Source organism: Vulpes vulpes, chromosome 13, assembly GCF_048418805.1.
Source record: "Vulpes vulpes isolate BD-2025 chromosome 13, VulVul3, whole genome shotgun sequence".
NCBI classification, from domain to species: Eukaryota; Metazoa; Chordata; class Mammalia; order Carnivora; family Canidae; genus Vulpes; species Vulpes vulpes.
In genome coordinates, this window is record NC_132792.1 from 124,710,831 (window position 1) to 124,730,178 (window position 19,348).

Below are 19,348 nucleotides of genomic sequence, written 5' to 3' on the forward strand. Positions count from 1 at the left end.
CGAGCCCAAGGTTTGAGTGCAGGTGGACGTGGGCTGAGACACTGACAGTGGTTCTCAGCCAGGGCCCACTGCCTACACTCCGGGGGTGAAATGCATGGGGACTTTCTTTCTTTTTTTTTTAAGATTTTATTTACTCATGAGAGAGAGAGAGAGAGAGAGAGAGAGAATGAGAGGCAGAGACACAGGCAGAGGGAGAAGCAGGCTCCATGCAGGGAACCCGACGTGGGACTCGATCCCAGGTCTCCAGGATCATGCCCTGGGCCGAAGGCGGCGCTAAACTGCTGCGCCACCCGGGCTGCCCTGCATGGGGACTTTCGATGTGGCCATGACTGTCCAGTACGAGGGATTGTCCTACCGCAGTGACAAGAGGGCCCCGGGGGAAAAACACTGGGTTAGGGTTCAGGATGGGTCATCTGTGTGGGTGAAGTTCCTGGGAATGAATGAGGACAGGAACGGGGTGGAGGGTGGAGGGGAAGACAGGCAGGAGGAGGGAGAGCATTGGGGAGCATGGGGGCTTGAGGTGGGGAGGAGGAGGTGTGGGCAAGCAGCGATGGCAGGTTGGGGGGACACACTCTGGGAGAGTGCACCCACAGGGGACACCTGGGTTTCAGATAAAGCAGGCGCAGGAGACATTGGAAGAAGTGGGGACTACTGCAGCACTTGCCTGTTGCAGACTGGGAGTCCCACTGGGCGCACTGGAAGGGGCCCAGCAAGGACGAATAGCCAGGCATGCTGGCTGCGGTCGGGGATGCAGACCGAGGGACGGCCTTAGAGCCTAGGGATGGCTGTGTGACAGGCATGTCCTGGTGGTCTGCCAGGAAGGGGGCCAACAGCTCAGAGGACAGCCCGGAGTCCCCGTGCCCAGATCAGGGGCTTCTCAGTCACTGCTCCTTGCAGCAGCTCCAGCTGGAATGCCCCTTGAGTAATTTATATGGATTCAGCCAAACCCAGGCGACATTCAGAAAATCACACCGTATCTCTCTTGAAGTTTGAGGGAGATTCAACTGCCCGATCTTTCAGACATTCGTGTGTCCAACAGACGACAGGCTGCCTGACAGTTGCCTCGCCTGAGAAGTTCTCATTTCTGCGGACAGAGAAGGCTCAGAGTGCACAGAACAGAGTTGGGAGGGACAGAGAGGGGCTCCCGTGACCCTCGTGCCCGGAGTCTCGTCCACATGCCGATCGGGATTCAGGAGCCTGAGGTGCTGAATGGAAGCAGGAGCTTCACGATGGGCTGGTTTCAGAGGTGTTTCCTGTGCCACCTGCATGTTCTTGTGCTAATGACCACGTGATCATTTTTGTGTAAAGCAGGAATCAAGACGTGGGCTGTTGTGAGGGCTCCATGGAGTAATGGGACTACTGGGCCCCTCCCGGTCCTGAGGTGACACAGCGGGGGGACAATAATACGATTTCCTTTGTCTTGTCCATGAAATCCACTGGCCTGTCCAGACTCAAGGTGACGAGGGGGGATGCTGTCACTCGCGGGGATGCTGGTCTTCTGGGGATTGCAAGTTGCCTGTCCGGGTGCTGCTAGGGCCTCCCTGTAGTGCCCACTCACTGATACGGGGGGAGGAAGTGGGAGGCGGGGTGTCCTTCTGCCCTAGATCCGGGCTGAGGCTGCCAGCCCAGCGGGCCTTTGTCTTGTTCCAGATTGCTGATCCCCAAACTCCAGTCCCTACTTGGCTTGGATAACCACTGGCCACACAGACTGAGGGTCCTGGGTAGACAGAAAAGCTTTCCCTTCTCTGATTTTTCGCTGCCCTGCCCAGCGCATCGCTCGTTTTCCGGTGCAGAGCAAGCAGGGCGGAGGGTACGTGCCTCCATCCGAGCGCCTGCCTTAGCGGCTCTACTAACTGTATTCCGGGTCCTGTCTGCAAAGCTCAAAGGACGGCCTGTGGAGGCAGGTGACTCTCCCTGTAGCTTCAGGAGACCTGAAGGTTGCCCAGGTGCTAGCTCCCACCGTTTGCTGGGAGTTAGGGGTGAGTGTGGCAGCCAATGGCTCCCTGAGCTGGGGCCACTGAGTGGTCAGGAGTATTTGGTGGAACCAGGTAACTGCTCTCAAACGAGGGGGTCAGAGAGGAGCTCCAAGTAGAGGGACTACTGTGCTCAACAGCATGGGAATGGAACATTCCTGATCGGGACCATGGAGCCCATGGAGTTGCAGAGTAAGGTGTGGCCGTCCAACCTCTGGAAACGAACATTTCCATGACCAGGTTGAGAGAAGCCCCCTTCTTTAACTCTCGTTAGCTTTCCCCTTGGCCTGGACAAGAAGTAAACCCATCTCCACTGGCCAGCGTAGGGCCAAGGTACAATCTTGGGGAGGATTTTCTTTTTGGGGAACAGACCAAAGGGATGAATTTGAGAGAGCTCAGCAGCTCTCTGGGTTCAGAATCTGAAAGGAGGTAAGTAGCTGCCTGCATCTAATTTACTTGCAAGAGTGGGTTGTAAATGCATGAAGCTATTGATCTTTATTAGCATACATTTATGCAAACTTATCACGAGGTCAGGATCCAGGTGATGAGAACCTGAGGAGCAGATGATAATGGGGGGAAAAGGGACTGTTTTTCTCAGTATATTTGGCATCTTCTTTGCAGGCAAGAGGAGTTGCTTTACCAGACCTGTGTTTGTGGCCAACTTGTTACAGTCTGTTAGGAACCTGGAAGGTCCCTTTAGTTCATGTGCTCGAGGGGAGAACAAACATTCGTTCCTTCTTAGCAGAGTGGACAGGCAGTGACGGCAAGAGTCACCACTTATTTAACAATACTTACCTTCAGAAGTTTTTGAGCTAGTGGAGGGAACTACCACTTGGCTAGGTACAAAAAGGCCAGTGGAGAAGGAAGGCTCAGGTTGCAGGTGCTAAGCAGAAGGGGAACAGGTGTACAGGAAACAGGGAGTCCTATCACCCTGGCTCCTGCTTGCTTGATGCTAAAGATGGGTGTGCACACACGCAGTGGAGCCATCCCTCTGTAGGTCCCTCCCCCGTACTCTGGGTGGACAGCAGAGGAGGTGTCTCCCCTCACAGCCTGGTTTCATTGCCTGGAAGCCAGGGCTGACACCCACTACCTGTGAGGAGTGTGGTTATGCTCTTTGGCAGCTAAGGACTTGGCCCATGGACTCAGGTTCAAAAGCAAGTGCGTGAGTAAATGCACAGGCATGTACAAGAGGGCCAACTGTATCTCTGCAGAGCAGACAGAAGCCTTGGGTTTTAAGAGTCGCCTCCCACCCTCTAACATAAATACATGACAGCTACAGTCTGGAGGTCAGAAAGCACTCGTAAAACATTTCCTATAAAAGTATTTTTTTTAATAAATCGATGTATTTCAATGTTGTTAACATGATAGCCCAATGCTATATCAAGGTAGCAAAAGTGAAATTCCTGGTATTTGTTTTTTATATAAACACTATGAATGACAGTACATTTTGCATTCAACTTCACAAGAAATTATCTTCAGGTTCATGAAGATTCTTTAACAGCTGTAACACCTCTCAAACAGTGAAGACGTGTATTGACTGCGTAGACAAGGCGAGTCTAGTAACTGAGCCACACTCTAAGACCAGATGGCAGGGAAGAAGATGCGATGGCAGCATGGCCAGCTTGCTGAACAAAACCCAAAGGAAACACAGCATGTATCAAAACGACCAAATATCTTGCAGAAATGGAGCCAAAAGAAGACACACAGATTAGAGCCCTGAAGCAGTGAATGTGTTTCTACCCGTTTTGTGATGGAGAGAAGCCACGGATACGGAGTCCCGCCGCTGTCTGTAGCGTGGACTCTCCTCGTACACACAATGGCGTCCATCGGCTAACACCAGAATTCCTGCTCTGTACAAATGCTGGTGAAGGGAGCTTTGCGCTATTGCTGTGGGTCAGAGCAACAGTTGGCTGGGGTTCAGGCATCCAGCGGAGGCTCTTTTGACTCCACCTCCTACAACTCCGGACTCCCACTTTCCAAAACTGATGCCCCCTCTTAGGGTTGACAAAACCAACCAACCTACCAACCAACCAATTCACTCACCCAAGGGTATGGGAACAACAGAAACCAGTAGCTTCTGACCCTCCCACACTGTTACCATCCAGCCCACCATGAGAAATGGGTTTCACTCAGTTACAATACAGAATCTCTGACTCCATCATGTCACATGTGTCCTAATGACTGGATTTTTCTCAACAGAGATCAGGCTGAGAACATAATTCTTTCTCTGCAAAGGCAAGGAAAAGCTGGTTAAATGCTAGTGAGTTAAGTTCAACCTCAACTCTGAACTACAGAGAGGAACCGGTTTATATGAGATTTTCTAACATAAAGATATTTCTCTCTTTTCAACCTCAAGTACAACTGGGTTGCAAGCAAGCTCACACCCAGGATTTTATCTGCTGATTGTTAGTATGATAAATGGCCTCAGGCCACTACTTATTTCTACCAGGACCCTTCACACTATTTTTCACTCCAAATGCTGCAGGTGAAAGTAAATACAATGCAACAATAATGAAATCATTTGTGTGTGGAGGTGCTGGGTTCCGGATGAGCACAGATGGGGTTTTCTCAGCTATTCCCCAGGAAGACTCTAACCGACAGGCCCTCCTTTTCATGGGTCAGCAGCACAGACTAAGATCATGTTTCTCTGAATGCATTAGAAACTGTCATCCACCACATTATTTAAAAAATATCCCAAACGGCATCAGACGTTTTTATAGCCGACCGGGGTTTAGGACTCTCCTCTGAGTGAACAAATGCACTGCCAGAGTCTTAGTGTTTTATTCTAAATCTCCTTTTTATGCCTGAACCAAGCGAACTTCTTGCAAAGATCCTATATTCCTTTCTTCTTCCTGTCCCATCTCTTAAAAGAGTGCTCTGCACCCACTAAAGAACTGAGGACAGACTTGTCAAGGCTTGCCTCTCCAAGAATGGAACAGTCAAAAACATGTAGGTTAAGTGGTTTCATTGTCCTCAGGTCAGGGCTTCTAACCCAAGGTTTGTTTTCCCTAGGAATAGGGTGGGCTTAAGTTGATAAAATGAATCAAAATCAGCTGATGGAAAAGTTAAAAATGTACTTTACTCAAAGATATGTATCTTTATAAAGGGCAATAGCAAACAATCCAATCTAGAAGTTGAAATAAAGGTAGGTGACTTTAAAACTAACAATCTCTATAAAGCTGAAGTCACTGCCTTGGATAATTTATATGCTGCACCCAATATTCTACGTAGGACATTCATTCTTAAGGCAGAAAAATGGAATCTGACATGTAATGACTTGGCTCTTACATCCAAGGGTCACACTGGGAGTAGATCTGAGCAGAGTCCTTGCTAATGAGGACTTATCTGCGGTGACAATTCCTTTCTCAGGGTAGGTTCTGTAAGAGACACATTTGAGAGAACGGAAAAAGATGAATTTTAAGACACACAAATATCTTTCAACATAAAGTCAATGCGACTGGGTTTTCTATGATGAGGTGGTGCTACTCCCATAACAAGCCAACGAACTCCAACACACTCTGTCTGAAATGGTACGTAAAATGTCGGAATATCCAATAATGAACTTTCTGGAGAGTGTTGCTTCAGACTCCAGTTTTCAAGGTCTAGTATGAAAGGCAGCCTGAATAGTTATAAAGCAGTTGAATGTCAAGTCACACTGCTACTCAGAGGGCTGCCACTTAGGATCTTTCCAACCCCGTCAACACAGCCCAGTGCAGGGAGGGTAGCAGTATGTATTAAAATAAAGATGAAGCCCCCAACACATGTGCAAAAATACTCCTCAGTGACTAGCAGAATATCTTTAACGAAAACCATCTTAACTACAGACTCAGAGGCGTCCAAGCTGGACGGACACAGGAATGGACCAGCCCACCGCAGTGGACTGGAATTTGGGATTAAAAGCCCCCCTCTGGTCTGGGGGAGCCCCAGGCTCCGAGGTCTCAGGCCACGTGTGCTCCTTCTCCTCTGTGTCCGGGTGCCACAACGCTAACAAAACCAAACACCAACCTAAAAGACCATTCTTAAGCAGGTGATGGTGACTCTAAGCACTCAAGGACCTCTCGTGTGCCTAGTGTTAATGCCGTAGCTCTGGCAACTGTCAGAAGTGTACAAAGATGACCTGCCTCACTGGTGAAGACGTGAAGATTTTCTTCTTTCACGGTGGCAGGAGTCCATGCAAGATTTGTAAACAGCGATACAAAATACTGTAAACATAACTTAACAGAACTCGTATAAAACAAGTAAATCCAAATTTACAAGTGGGTAAAAAAAACCAGAGGGCAGCTTCATACAAAGTTCTCCCTCCTGCGCCAAGTGATTCTTTTGATTACAAATATAATCCTGAGCTGAAAAACTGGGATTTGGGGGAGAGCCATCTTTGCATACAAAATATCCAGAGGACGCTTACTCTTTTACTTTTCTCTAGTTGATAGTCAACTGTCAAGAGACAGCTCTGAAGAGGTGACTTTGGAGACGTTTATAGTTTAGTGTGGCGCCCAGGTCTGGAGCCCGCTGTGGTGCTGGCCATGGATGCGGACGCAGCAGCGTCCTCGGCCTCCTCCAACTCGTCCTGCAGCTCCTGGCTGACGCTGGACTGCAGGGCTGCGGGGGTGAGCCACTCCTTGGGGAGACAACTCTGTAGGAAGGGGATACAGGAGCTGAAGTAGGCAAGCCGATTGATCCAGCGAGGAATCTCTTTCCCACAGAGAATCTACGGGGGACAAAGGGTACTGTATTAGGAAGAAGAATAAGGTTGGCCTGGGCCAGTGCCAGGGAGTGGGGCAGGCAGAGACAAGTAGGTGCGCAGGACATGTGGCCCCTGGGCCCCTTCCGCTGGCCCATCTGTTTCTCTACGAAGCCTGATTCAAGTGGCTACTTTCTACACCTGTAGCATCAAGTTACTCTGCTGGGCTCCCTTCTGTCTGTGATCCTGGGACTGCCCCGAGATGTGTGCACCCGTGCTCTGAACGCCAGAGGAAAAGCCTTGGCAGTGCGCACGCGCGCGCACACACACACACACACTAGGAGTTTAACAGGTCAGAGTGGTGGGTTTTGGGTCCTTTCCTGTCTGTGAAGTCTCCCTTTTCAGACTCTTTTCTACTCCCACCAGGCTTCATTACTCCATTTCTGCTGGCCTGCATTTTACCGTTACTTCTGTCCCTGACCCGCATCTCCCTAGGCAAAGAACCGTCTCCCCAGATGCAGACCTGGCTGTGTGAGTCGGTGTCAGCAGTGGGGCCAAGCGCAGAACCAGGTCAGCACCCACTGCAGTGACGGAAGCAGAAGTGGGCCAGGCGGGTGGCCCCCAGCCCCCACCCGATCCTTAGGACCCCAGAGCCTCACTGCCCGGCTCTGCAGATAGGACACACTGCGGGCTTCCGCAGCTAAGTTTCCTGTCTTCACCCTCCTTCCCGCCTACACACAACACTGGGCTCCCTGCCTCCACTGTCCCCTCAGCGGTTTGCCTCTAGTCGGGTCAAAGATTAGGATTAGGTGATCTTAGTTGATGATTTGGGAAAAAGGTTTCAAAGTATTTATGTCCAAAAATTGGCTAAAATGTAAATAAACTTGTACCGGTAATTAAGCAAGGTAACTTCTCTCTCCAAAGGGTTAGCCTTCCGTGACAAAGGTTACATTCCCTTTAAATATGATGTCTTAACCATAGGGTCAGTGGTCTCACTTGAGGGAAGATGGCATGTTTTGACCAAATTTGATCACCTGGTGAGCAGCACAGAGAGAGATGACTTAAAAATATTTGAGAGGGGCACCTGGGAGGCTCAGTGGGTGAAGCATCTGCTTGGGCTCAGGTCATGATCTCGGGGTCCTGGAATCAAGGCCCATGTTGGGCTCCCTGCTCAGCAGGGAGTCTGCTTCTCCCTCTGCCCCTTCCACTCCGCTACTACACTCTTTCAAAAACAAAAAACAAAAAACAAAATCTTAAAAAGTATTTGAGAAATGTGTCTGTGAACTAGATCTGGGGGAAAACCAAGCAATGACCACTCCTCTCTCTCTACTCTAGGAAACCCAGGCAAACAAGTATTACATTATATTTTACACCCAAGACACATTGTGGGGTGGGGTGGGGGGTAATCTGCGTACCTGAAGGTTAACTACAGAAGTGGTGGCGAGGTTAGCTTTATAGCCACTGTTGACTATTCACTTCTTTCAACCTACTTCCCAAATCCTGGTTTTACTCAACAAGCTACCTTCCTTCTTATATTCATGTGCTTCCTGGGAAGCTGATTTCATCCTTATGCAATGCCAGGTGGTGTGACCTGATCAGCCAAAAACACGGTACTATAAACTATAGCCTCCTGATATGTAGGAGTTGTACTGGGATACAGTCACACCCGTGGGCTGAGTTCTTAATGGCAGAGTCCAGTTGGTGACCAGTCCCCCAGCCTGTAACCACTCCCCCATTTGTCGGTCCTCAGAAGCACGCTGGTCCTCCATCAAGCCAACATCTTTAATCTTCAAGTCCAGACCCATCAGTGAGTCATTCAACATGGTAACTTGAATTTTAAAAACATTTATTTGAGAGAGCGAGCACACACGAATGAGTGGGGGTGGGGTTGGGGGTGGTGGTGGAGGGCAGAGGGAGAGGGAGAAGCAGGCACCCCATTGAGCAGGGAGCCTGACATGGGGCTCGATTCCGAGGACCCTAAGACCATGACCTGAAATGAAGGCAGATGCTTAACCCACTGAGCCACCCAGGCACTTCATAACTTCAATTTTTAAAATGAATTAGATTGTAGAAAGGAGGGCTAATTGTGAATTTGTTTTAACACATTATGTGTACATGTGTGTATAAATACTGGGTCACGATATAAAGCCTATCTCTTACAGCGGGTAGTGGTTTATTTTGCATTTAGGCTTCAACCAGTCATTCCCCTTTTAGAAATCTACCCCAGGGACACAATGGCTAGATATGGAGATGTAAGCATGCGGTGGTTTGTTCTAGCGCTGTAATGGTAGGAGTGGCCATCCTTGTCTTGTCCTGATCTTTTCCCCACTGAGTGTGACATGGGCTGTGGGCCTGTCACCTTTGGCTTTTATTAGGTTGAGGGATGTTCCCTCTCTACCCACTTTATTGAGTTTTATTGTAAGTGGATGCTAAGTTTTGTCTAGTGCTTTTCCGCATCTACTGAGATGATCATAGGATTTTTATCTTTCATGTTGCTAATGTGGTTATCACACAGATGGATGTGAAAATGTGGAACTGCCCTTGCATCCCTGGGATAAATTCCACTTGATTATGGTGCAGAATCCTCTTCAATGTACTGTTGAATTTGGTTTGCGAATGTTGAGGATTTCTGCACTTCTGTTCATCAAGGATGTTGGCCTGTGACTTCTTTTTTTGTGATGTCCTTGTCTGTTTTGGTATCAGGGTGATGCTGGCCTCGTAGAATGAATTTGAAAGTGTTCCCTTTTCTCTCATTTTTAGGAGAAGTTTGAGGTTAGATATTATTAAATCTTGAGCATTTGGTAGAATTTACCAGTCAAGCTGTCTGGTCTTGGACTTTTGTTTGCTGGAAGGTTTTTGATTCAATCACCTTAGTAATAATAGGTCCAATCAGTTTTTTTCTATTTCTCTGTGACTCAGTCTCAGAAAATTGTATATTTCTAAGAATTTGTCCATCTCTTCATAGTTGTCCAATCTGTTCAGTGTCTTCCAATCCTCGTATTTGTTGTATCTGTTGTAACTTCTCTTTCATTTTTTTATTTATTTGAGCCCTCTCTTCCCCTTTTGAGTGTAGCTAAAGATTTGTCAATTTTGCTTATCTTTTCAAAGAACCAGCTCTTAGTTTCATTGATCTGTTTATTGTCTTTTTAGTCTATAGATTTCATTTATTTCTATTCTGATCTTTATTACTTCTTTCCTTCTAACCTTGGGCTTTGTTCTTTTCTAGTTCCTTTAGGTATAAGTTCGATTGTTTGAGATTTTTCCTGTGAGGTACATGCACACAGCTGCATTCACAGCCATGATCCACTACAGGGAAGAGGATGAGAAGTACAGAAGAAATCACATACCAAGCATTCAAAGGGCATCTCCCAGTGGAATCACACAGGATATATTTAATTACCCCACAAAGGAGCCAGGACAACACATGTGAAATGTCCACTAGGGAAGCTTGCTAGACACCCAGCATCCAAAGTCTTATGGGGGCCTGGCTGTGCAGGTACCCACTCCTTAGCATGTGTCAAGTTTTTAGATTCCCCAGAACCTAAGCAGGTGTTTAGCAGAAATCACACTGTTCAAACAAATGGGTGAGGCATGGTGTGCCACTCCTCCAGCTTCAGAATGTTGGGAGCCCTTCTGAAAGTCAAGTTCTCAGATGCATTAAGAAAGGCCGCTCCCTCCCCGATAAGCAGGCCTTTATAAGGACAGCAGCCTCTAATGTTTTAGCTTTTTTTTTTTTTTTTTTTTACACACAGCACCCTCAACCTCCAAACTTGGCCAACCTGTTGCTACAGCAAATATTATCAAAGGACCCCATGCAGTCGGGTGAACAACCTGCAGTACTGACCTCAGATATACCTTTTAGGGTTCCTGGACTTGGCCAGTTAAGACATATCCCAAATCCCACTAACCATAAAGGTTTTAGAAAGTCGGATGGCTTCAACCTTGAGTTTTGATACAAACCTTCTTTACCCGGCCTGAAGCATCATTTAGGATTAGCACAACTCTGGCCAGTAATCTGAAGTCTGCCTGATTTCCCTTTTTTTTTTCAGGGCTGAGGCAACTTCATGACACACACAAGAATTATAATCCCAGAGGGCACACACTGGAGTCAGGCAGTCCAAGTTAAAAGGCCCCCACCCAGTGAGCTTCCTCACGGGGAGTGGGCACCGTGGAGCTTGCTGTAGACTGAAGAATTTTGTCCTCTTGAAGTTGGTGTGCTGAAATCTTACCCTTCGCATGATGGTGTGTGGAAGTGGGACCTCTGGAAGGCGGTGAGGTCACAGGGGCTGAGCCCTTATGACTAGGATCAGTGCCCTATCCCGGGATCTGAGAGCCCATGCACCCCTCGACCCAGGAAGCCGACCTCACCAGAGACTGCATCTGCCAGAGCCTTGACTTTGGACTTCCCCGCCCCTGGAACGGTGAGAAATAAAGGTCTGCTGTTTGCCCGGCACCTAGCCTGTGCTACTGTGTTAGAGCAGCCCAAATGGACGAAGATAGGGCTTCCGTCCTAGAGTTTTCAATCCAGCCAGAAAAACTGGCTCCATCTTGGTTTCAGAGGATCTACCCAGAGACGGTCAGATCCAAAAGGTTCTTTTGTCAGCAACGCCAGGTTATCAGCCTTGCGAGTGTGGAAGAGGCATGCAGGAACAGGGCCCCGTGCTGGCTCAGCAGCCTGGCTGAATTCAAAGTGCCTGCAGCAGCTTAGAAGGACAGAACACAATGTTCTTCTTTAGCACAGGGAAGGTGCAATATTAAAAAACAAAGGACATTGAGGCCTACCCCCTTCTCCTCCCCAGGTGCCAGGGGTTGGGGTTTTAGTTTGTTGTGTGCGCCATTTAGCGATCCGAACTTCACATTTTAAAAATTATCCCCTGCTCTCATCCAGCCCCTTTTTTTGATCTAGAAAGGATGCACACAAGAGGGACAAAGAGTTCTTACCAGAAAATATTTTTATATAACTGAACTAGGCACATCCTATATGGAATTAGGGTCAAATCCTGAATTTTCAGAAAATTTCAGTGTGTTTATATAGCCGCTCCCCTCCCCTCCCCTGATCATTTACCTAGTGGACAGCCGAGACCACCCCGAATCAGCAGACGGCTGCATTTGAAAACTACACAGCCTTGCTAAGGAGCACAGAATGGGAAGAAGGGTGCAGTCTGCCCGTCACCCACTGCTGCACAGGATGCTACAACTGACCCACAGTCAACTGATCCATGGTCGTGAAGGGAGTTGCCAAGAGACATCCCGGGAGTGGGCAGGGGCTCACAGTCTTGGTGACGTGCCTTTCCCTACTTGTGGCTTTTGGTAAGAATCACTGGTTAGGGATTCAATCAGTCCCTGTATTGGAAACATAGAGCCAATGAGCAGCTCAATGCAGATGGTCCCACTGGGAAAAAGCCCTTTCTGGTGGACACCTGCAAGTAACCCAGAGGGGTCAGTCCATGTCCACAGGCTTTTACAGTGTACAGGACAAAGACAGGTGTCCTGACCTGCAATGGTCCCCAAGAAGCCTTGCTCCCCAAGCCTTTCCTGGCTTTCATTTTAGCAGAAAGGGTAACAGACAATGTCAGGTTTCAGCCTAAGAGTCAAGCCCAGGCAATTAGGAGTATGAATTCAAGATTTCAAAAAAAAGCCCAGGCTTTTCTTTGGCAGCAGTAAAGTCAAGATGTTGCATGGTCAGGGAGCCATGTTTCTAAATTTAAGCAGCATGAAAGGTTTTCCTTAACCCTTTTAAGACCCACTAAAAAATAGGCCCATTGGGCCAGAAAAATCATCAGCTTCTACAGGCCAGACATCTGATTTTACAAGACCTCATTAGTATCTAAAAATTGCTTTTTAGCACTTTGAAGTCCATCTGGAAATGGTCTCTCTTTGTATACTGTCTCCCTTTCTCCAGAGGCCATGATAGACAGAAATCATAGTAAAAATCTCAGCTGTGGAGACATGTTTTCTTTTCATTATTAAAAGACTTAAACTCCATTTACTCAGGCTATTAAAGGCAAGGAAGCTGTGTCCAAACTAACACTTTCTCTTTGTAGCATTCCGCAGTGAAGTGGTCCCTGTATCATCTGCAAAATTATTATTTTTTTCATCTGCAAAATTATATGCAAACATTTTACACCACTTCCTGTCATATATCCATAGATGCAATAATTATAAAATAAAAGGCATTAAAAAAATTCCCCTTTCCTTTCCTCATTGCAGTAAACTTAGCAATGACAGAGGCTGTAGCTGTTTGGGGAGATCCCAGCGGGTGGGGAGGCCTCTACAGCAGCTAGACTAAGAATTAGTGTGGTGTACTGTATCCCAGTCCCCTTCTTCCTTGGCTCAGGCCTGGCAACTTTTTAATCATGTTCCCTCCCATGTGGAGGAGAAAGCAACACAAAGGTTTACCATTTTTGGCTCCCCCAAATTCAACTGGGATTTTGGGGGGCTTTTCTTTTCTCTTCCCTCCTGGAGGAGAGGACACACTTCAGGCATTACCCGGGCAACATGTTCTCCCCCAGGCCAGTGGCCTGGCTGAGACAGCAGGGGAGCTGGTGCCCGAGGCTCCTGGGGCTGGATCTACCATTCCCAATTCTGCAGGTAGCTGCCCCTGTCACGAGGGATGGCAGCACAGCTGCTCCTCCACACCCTGGATGAACACACACTCACCATGTCTGTAAAGTGGGGCAACTGGATTGGATGCTAGCTATGGTCTCTGCCAATTTCCACGTTCTATGGATTCCGACTCCTTCATGCTGGTGTGGGAGACAGTGTCTGAGAGCCCTGCTGTGGGAGCCAGGTGGGTGGGGACCTGGGCAACCGTGCACAGGCCACCAAGACAGCAGCTCCTGGGGGACCTGAAACCACCCCCACCTCCAGTAGCCAAGAGTTGGCAAGTGGGGCAGCTCTTTGAGAGCTAGGTAATTCTCTAGGCCTTACTCTGTGATCTTGTGATTTCTTCCCTCCATTTTCTGTTTTCAGGTCCTGCAGTTCTGATCTAGCTCTGGTCTCCCGCATGGGAGTCAAGAACCAGGAAGGCAAACAGGTGTCTGCGTGCAAGCTGGCAGAACCAAATTTCGAGAGTGGCAAAATCAACAACTTATTAATACTTTTCAGAGCCAGGCCCAAAAGCTCCCACTGGCAACGAAACTAGATAAAGAAGAATCCTGTGGCTAAGGGGCAGAAGTGGCTAAGGCATTCATTTCTTTGGAGTGCAAGTTCTGGGCTGTAATAAAATGAATCCAAATAAGGGGAGACCATGATCTGTGTACCTCCACCCATGGCTAAGTCGCGATCGGGGTCACAGTTTAAAACCGTGCTGACTCGGAAGCCACTGAGCTTGGAGAGCTCATTCATACAAAAGAGGGACAGAGTACCACACTCTATGCAACACGAAGGATCAGGAAAGCCCAGGGGCAGAGAAGCAATGCAAGAAGCGGGACAGCGAGTCAACCAGCGCCGAAGGATTTGAGGGGAAAAGGGAATTCACCTCCGACAGAGCCGAAGAGAAGTGATTGCAGTTCTTGTGCATCAGGTGGTAGGCATTGCCCTTGTACTCCTTCCCCAGCTCTTCCACGATCTTCTCTATGTCATCCTCCAGGAAGTCCGTGCTCCCTAAAACTACAGCTTCTCTTGAAGAACAAAAAAAAAAAAAAGAGGAAAGGGAAAAAAAAACAAAACAAAACAGGACTGTGTGAGTTTTACACCTTTCTACAGAGCACTTTTTTTTAAAGACTTGCTTATTTCCAGGAATACTGACCGGCCTAACAAAACCGAGTTAATGCAATAAGACTAAAAAGGTAAATGAGATCCTTTTAAACTTTCTGTTGAGTTTCTCCTTTCCTACAATAAACTCCCAAGTATGTTACTTCTGAATCACACCAATGCAAACGTGGTCATTTTCTCTATGAAATGGTGTGTTGTGTATTAAAAACGTAGCAGCACATTATTTTCACCAGCACTGTGGAAGCAGGCAGGTTATTAGAGAACCAGAGCCATGCTGCAAATCCTCCTGCTCAATGATGCTGGCCGTCAGAGCTGGCATCGTCTCACTCGGAGAGAGTCTTTTACATTATCTGCCTCTGTGCCATTGTGAGATGAACACCAGCCATTTTTTTTTTCTTTTTCTTCTTCTTTTTTTAAACACCATTATAAAACCGACCAACTAACCAACCCCCAAATTAAAAAATAAACACCCTCCACCCAACCAGCAACTACTGCCCTGGAAATGCAATAGACATTATCCAGCAGAAAGCAGAATTTTAGTCAGATACAAGGTATCTATATCTAGGCATCCAAAAAAAGTGAAAATATTTAGAAAATCCTTCCATCTAGTACTCCTGTTAAAAGGGAGACCTAAGGGATAGACTCAGGATGGCATTATAGCAAATCAGTGACAGGCTGAGAGAACCATGAACTTAGTAGTGATAAAAAATGTGTGGCCCTATCCTGAATTCCAACCTCATTTCATGGCTTTCTACTTGGCAAGTTAATGATCTTACACCCAAAAGTCTCTTTAAAGCTCCTTGAAACTAAGATTCTAAACACCTCTTCAAATGCAAACCTTAATTAAGAAATGGTAATTTGATTATTAAGCATTCAGAATCTCAGGGCTGTTGACTACGCGTAAGGCTCCAGAACCTTTGGTTTGGTTTATCAAAACATGTAATATACACACCTTTATAACAGTTTCTCAGCTAACCAACTGTTTGGTTATTTCAAATGTATAAAACAGTGTCCCCTTCATTGGGAAAAATGAAAAGATAAAAAAAAAAAATCCTACCGTATGGGACTCCTGGGGGGCTCAGTTAGTTAAGCCTCTTGACTCTTGATTTCAGCTCAGCTCATGATCTCAGGGTCATGACATCAAGCCCTACGTTGGGCCTACACTGAGCAAGGAGCCTGCTTGGGATTCTCTTTCTTTTCCTCTGCCCCTTCCTGCCCTGCTTGCACTCTTTCTCTCTAAAATAAAAATCCTACTGACCATTTTTTTTCCCTCTTCAGGTATTTTATTTTTAAATATTTAAACTTTTTTTTTTTTTTTTTACTTGAGTTGACACAAAATGTTAGTTTCAGGTGTACAGCATAGTAAGTCAACATCCCTGCATGCTATGCTTTGCTCACCACAAGGGAAGCTGTCACCTGAAAAATGAAGAGATTTCCAACAGTGTTGGGTAGGTCACAAGAAAATTGTCTTCTATCTCCCCCCGTGTGGGAGGTTAGAGGGGAAACAATCACTACATATGAGTGTCTTCTAAAGCAGAACCCAAGTCATACCAAGGTGAGAACATTTTCAAAGTACACAAAATAACTTACGTGGGTCCTGAATAAAAGCAACAGACTAGGTTATTTCAGGCACTTCATCTGGCCGATTCCCATCTTTATACAACTTCAGATAGATTCAATTTTAAATAAAGTGTCAGCAACTAAAACAATGTTAAAGAAACATTTTAACTTCCTAGATTTTCATCTACAGAATGAATTCTGTATGCCTGAAAACACGCTTTGGTACCTAAGACAGTGTAATAAAAATTATCCTCCCTACTTACTTAAATTTAAATGTTTCTCCTAGTTCAGAAGCATTTCCTGGGGAAATTTCAAATATTCCAGAAAAGGGGTAAGGATGGCCACCATAAGCAAATTCTGAAAAGAGAAAACTCATGATTTTTAGTATTTATCACACAAAACTTAACCAGAATGCTGAATTAGCTTTAATAAATGAGGATAATAATGATACCATCTAAATATTTCCAGGTTATCAATGCTTTCACAAAAAAACTCATTCTGCTGTTACTTGTACACAACAGTTGATACAAAAGGCCTGAAACTCTAATAACGAAGGACACTCCAAGGTGATCCTGACCTGTCCCTTTATTTTGTGTGTGCTGGCGAGAGCAGAGTTGACCAACATTCACAGGTGAACGTGGTCTCTCTCCGAGCTATCGTGGCGAGCTAAGTGGGTGGTCAGTTCAGTGTTTTGTCATTTCCTAAATTAAAGTGATCAAATGTTAATCTTACACTTTACTAGAAAAACTGTCTAATAACAATGATTTTGCATGGCTCCTGGGTTGAAGACTCTTGGTTTATCTTTGAGTAGGAGCAAAACATTAGCAAGCCTGAAAAACCGAATTCAATTCCCCTCATTCCATTCAAGAAAAAATAAGCTGCCAGGTTAACACATACACCTACTCACACACTCTCCCCACAGCAAATCTTTTAGCTAGGAGAGAACCACTTGTGCTACAGGCTCACAAGATATCAACTCTCATCCAGAACAGAAGCAGAGAGTGCTTTCAGATAAGGAAATAACTAAAATTCCTGGTCAAGGATACTTAGATATTGAAGTGGCAAATCTTAGCAGACCTATTTTCAAAATTACAAACCAATGTTTAAATTAACCTCTTCTAAAAAAAACAATTAATTAACCTCTTCGCTTAAAATGTATTAAATACATTATGAAAGGTCTTAGAAGAAAGCATGGAAAAGAACAAGGCAGCTACCAAATTTATTTCGGATTCAGACCTTCCAGAGAAAACGCAAGGATGTGGATAAGAAATAAAGTGTCTGGCATTCAATTTTGAAATAGACAGTAAAAATTACCTTAATGATAGAATTTATAAAACACTGTAGATAATCAGGTCAGACATAGAAAGGTTATGTTTAGATTTTTTACTTCCTCAATTCCAGTATGAAAAATTGCAGAGTTTTTTGTTCATTTATTCAAGAAGTGTCATTCACTTACAGCAAGATATTGACCTGAGCTTGGCTAAGCTTCCATAGTTCAGACTATGTTTCTAATTATTCCTACATCATTTCATGTTGGGGAGCAATGATTAGCCAGGTGAAAGAATAATGGACTAGTATGTAAAAACACTTGGGTTCAAGTCCTAGTTCTATTAACTATTAGTAGTGGGACTTTCAGCAGATCTGAGCTTGGGCTCCTTTGTCTGAAAAATGGAGAAACTGCCACATGTCCTTCTCTATGTCACAGCGGCATGATCATGTGTTTCAGAACTTGATGGCACTTAAAAGACTGTAACACATCATAGAAGTTCAGTTAAAAACGAAGACATGCAACTTTGGCAAAAGCCAGATCACACAAGGGAGCAAACCCAGAGACTACAATCCACCCATAGCAACACTCTGACCCCCAGAACTTTCTCGGCAGGAGCCTCATTGCTTTTGGGGGATGATTTGGTAGATGCAGCCTTCTGAGTAATATGGAGCTTAGGTGGAGGATCTTTATAGCTAACATTTTCTATGCTATACTGCAGCCAGAAGCAGCTAATGTGGAATGTAAGAAAGGCACAGAATAAATGCCATACTGACACTTTTGAGGAAATGAGCCTGTTCCTTGTATTAGCTAACGCCGGTCTGTAACCTTCATGGGTAACCCAGGGTAGAGACTGCAATCACGTGTTCTTAGAGGTCTTGTACAAAGGCTGCCTGGCTGAGGCAAATAAAAGACATTTTTGCTACAGGGTGAGTTTATGATGCAAAGTAATATGTTATTACAACCCTGATGGAACTGGCAATGTGGTCTGCCTTATGCAGACCATTACTGCTTACAACTTGATCTGGGAGAAATTATCCTGCACCAACAGTGGAAATTAGAACAAAGGAAAAAGCTGTTAAAAACAAAGCTGCTTGGTTTGAGTGGCTCTGGTCATATTTATCATAATAAAGGGCCACCAAGAATAAAAGGGTTGAGTTCATGACAAAGGCCATCATTCTTGAGCAAAAAGCTCGATGTAATCCAAGGCACGATTTACTCAGTGATCTTTTTAAACTTTGTAATGACACACTTGTGAATCTACAAAAACAAATTTAATACTGAAATTCCCTCAGGAAATTGTTATTTCAAGTTTGACACTCTAGCACCAACCCATCTCCGACCATAATGACTGGTTTTCCAAGTGCAAGGTTTCTTTTCTTGGGAACTCCGATATCTGTCAGAACAAAACTGTCACGGTAAAACAATCCCAGAAGGCAAATAGTTTTTAAGACCCTGCATTTGGAATAAGAGATAACTACATGAATATAGTCATATACTTTAGTACTTTCTCCTCAAATATGTTCAACTTTGGATATTTTCCCAAATACAGTATAAACAACTACTATAAACAACTCTTCTACTTTGTGCAATCATGTATGGCAGCAGTTGAGAAAAAGCAGAGGAAGAGCTATAGATATGCAATGAAAGTCCTTTAAAAGAAAACACTCTTCAGAAAGTCTGTTTAGACTTGTGTGTACACGTACCTCTGCCATATACTTCAATTCCTGAATGAAAAACGCCAATTCCGATGGATGAGGTGTATTCATTCATCCAGTACTAGGAAAAAAAGAAGAGATTCAGAGTATCTGTCCATTTATATAACTTAATTCCCAATGATAGGAAACCACTGCCCCCAAATCCTTCATGGAATATTTAGGCCTTCCATTTCTTAGCATTTTTCCTTCGGCCCCCAAATTCCATGGTATCAGTCCGTTTGGTCCTATCTCTGCACCTATGCTTGTATGACATCCTACATGGAATGCCTTCCTGGGTCAAAACGACTGTCTCAATTTGTAAAGGCTTAGATCATAGCCATAAAATCTGAACCAGGTCAGGTTAAGGGGAAAAAACGGATATAAAAGCTCTCCTGTGAATTAAAAAAAAAAAAACACACCACATGTAATGTATGCTTTCATATCTATTTTTCTT

The 19,348-nt window shown here is 45.5% G+C and overlaps 1 protein-coding gene across 3 annotated transcripts in view; it reads right to left on the reverse strand.

Moving 5' to 3' along the window:
* Nucleotides 1-3,281: 3,281 nt before the first annotated feature.
* DESI2 (desumoylating isopeptidase 2) overlaps nucleotides 3,282-19,348 on the reverse strand; it is a 49,574-nt gene continuing 33,507 nt past the window's right edge. Inside the window, exons 2-5 of one of the 3 annotated variants that reach the window (XM_072732829.1) lie at nucleotides 18,904-18,976; nucleotides 16,194-16,287; nucleotides 14,135-14,276; nucleotides 3,282-6,606 (exon numbers count right to left, since the gene is read on the reverse strand). In XM_072732829.1, coding sequence (XP_072588930.1) covers nucleotides 6,448-6,606; nucleotides 14,135-14,276; nucleotides 16,194-16,287; nucleotides 18,904-18,976 — 468 coding nt within the window. In that variant the 3' untranslated portion in view covers nucleotides 3,282-6,447. Of the gene's footprint in view, nucleotides 6,682-14,134; nucleotides 14,277-16,193; nucleotides 16,288-18,903; nucleotides 18,977-19,348 lie in introns of all 3 variants that reach the window. The other 2 variants (XM_072732828.1, XM_072732830.1) reach the window with 2 other exon arrangements.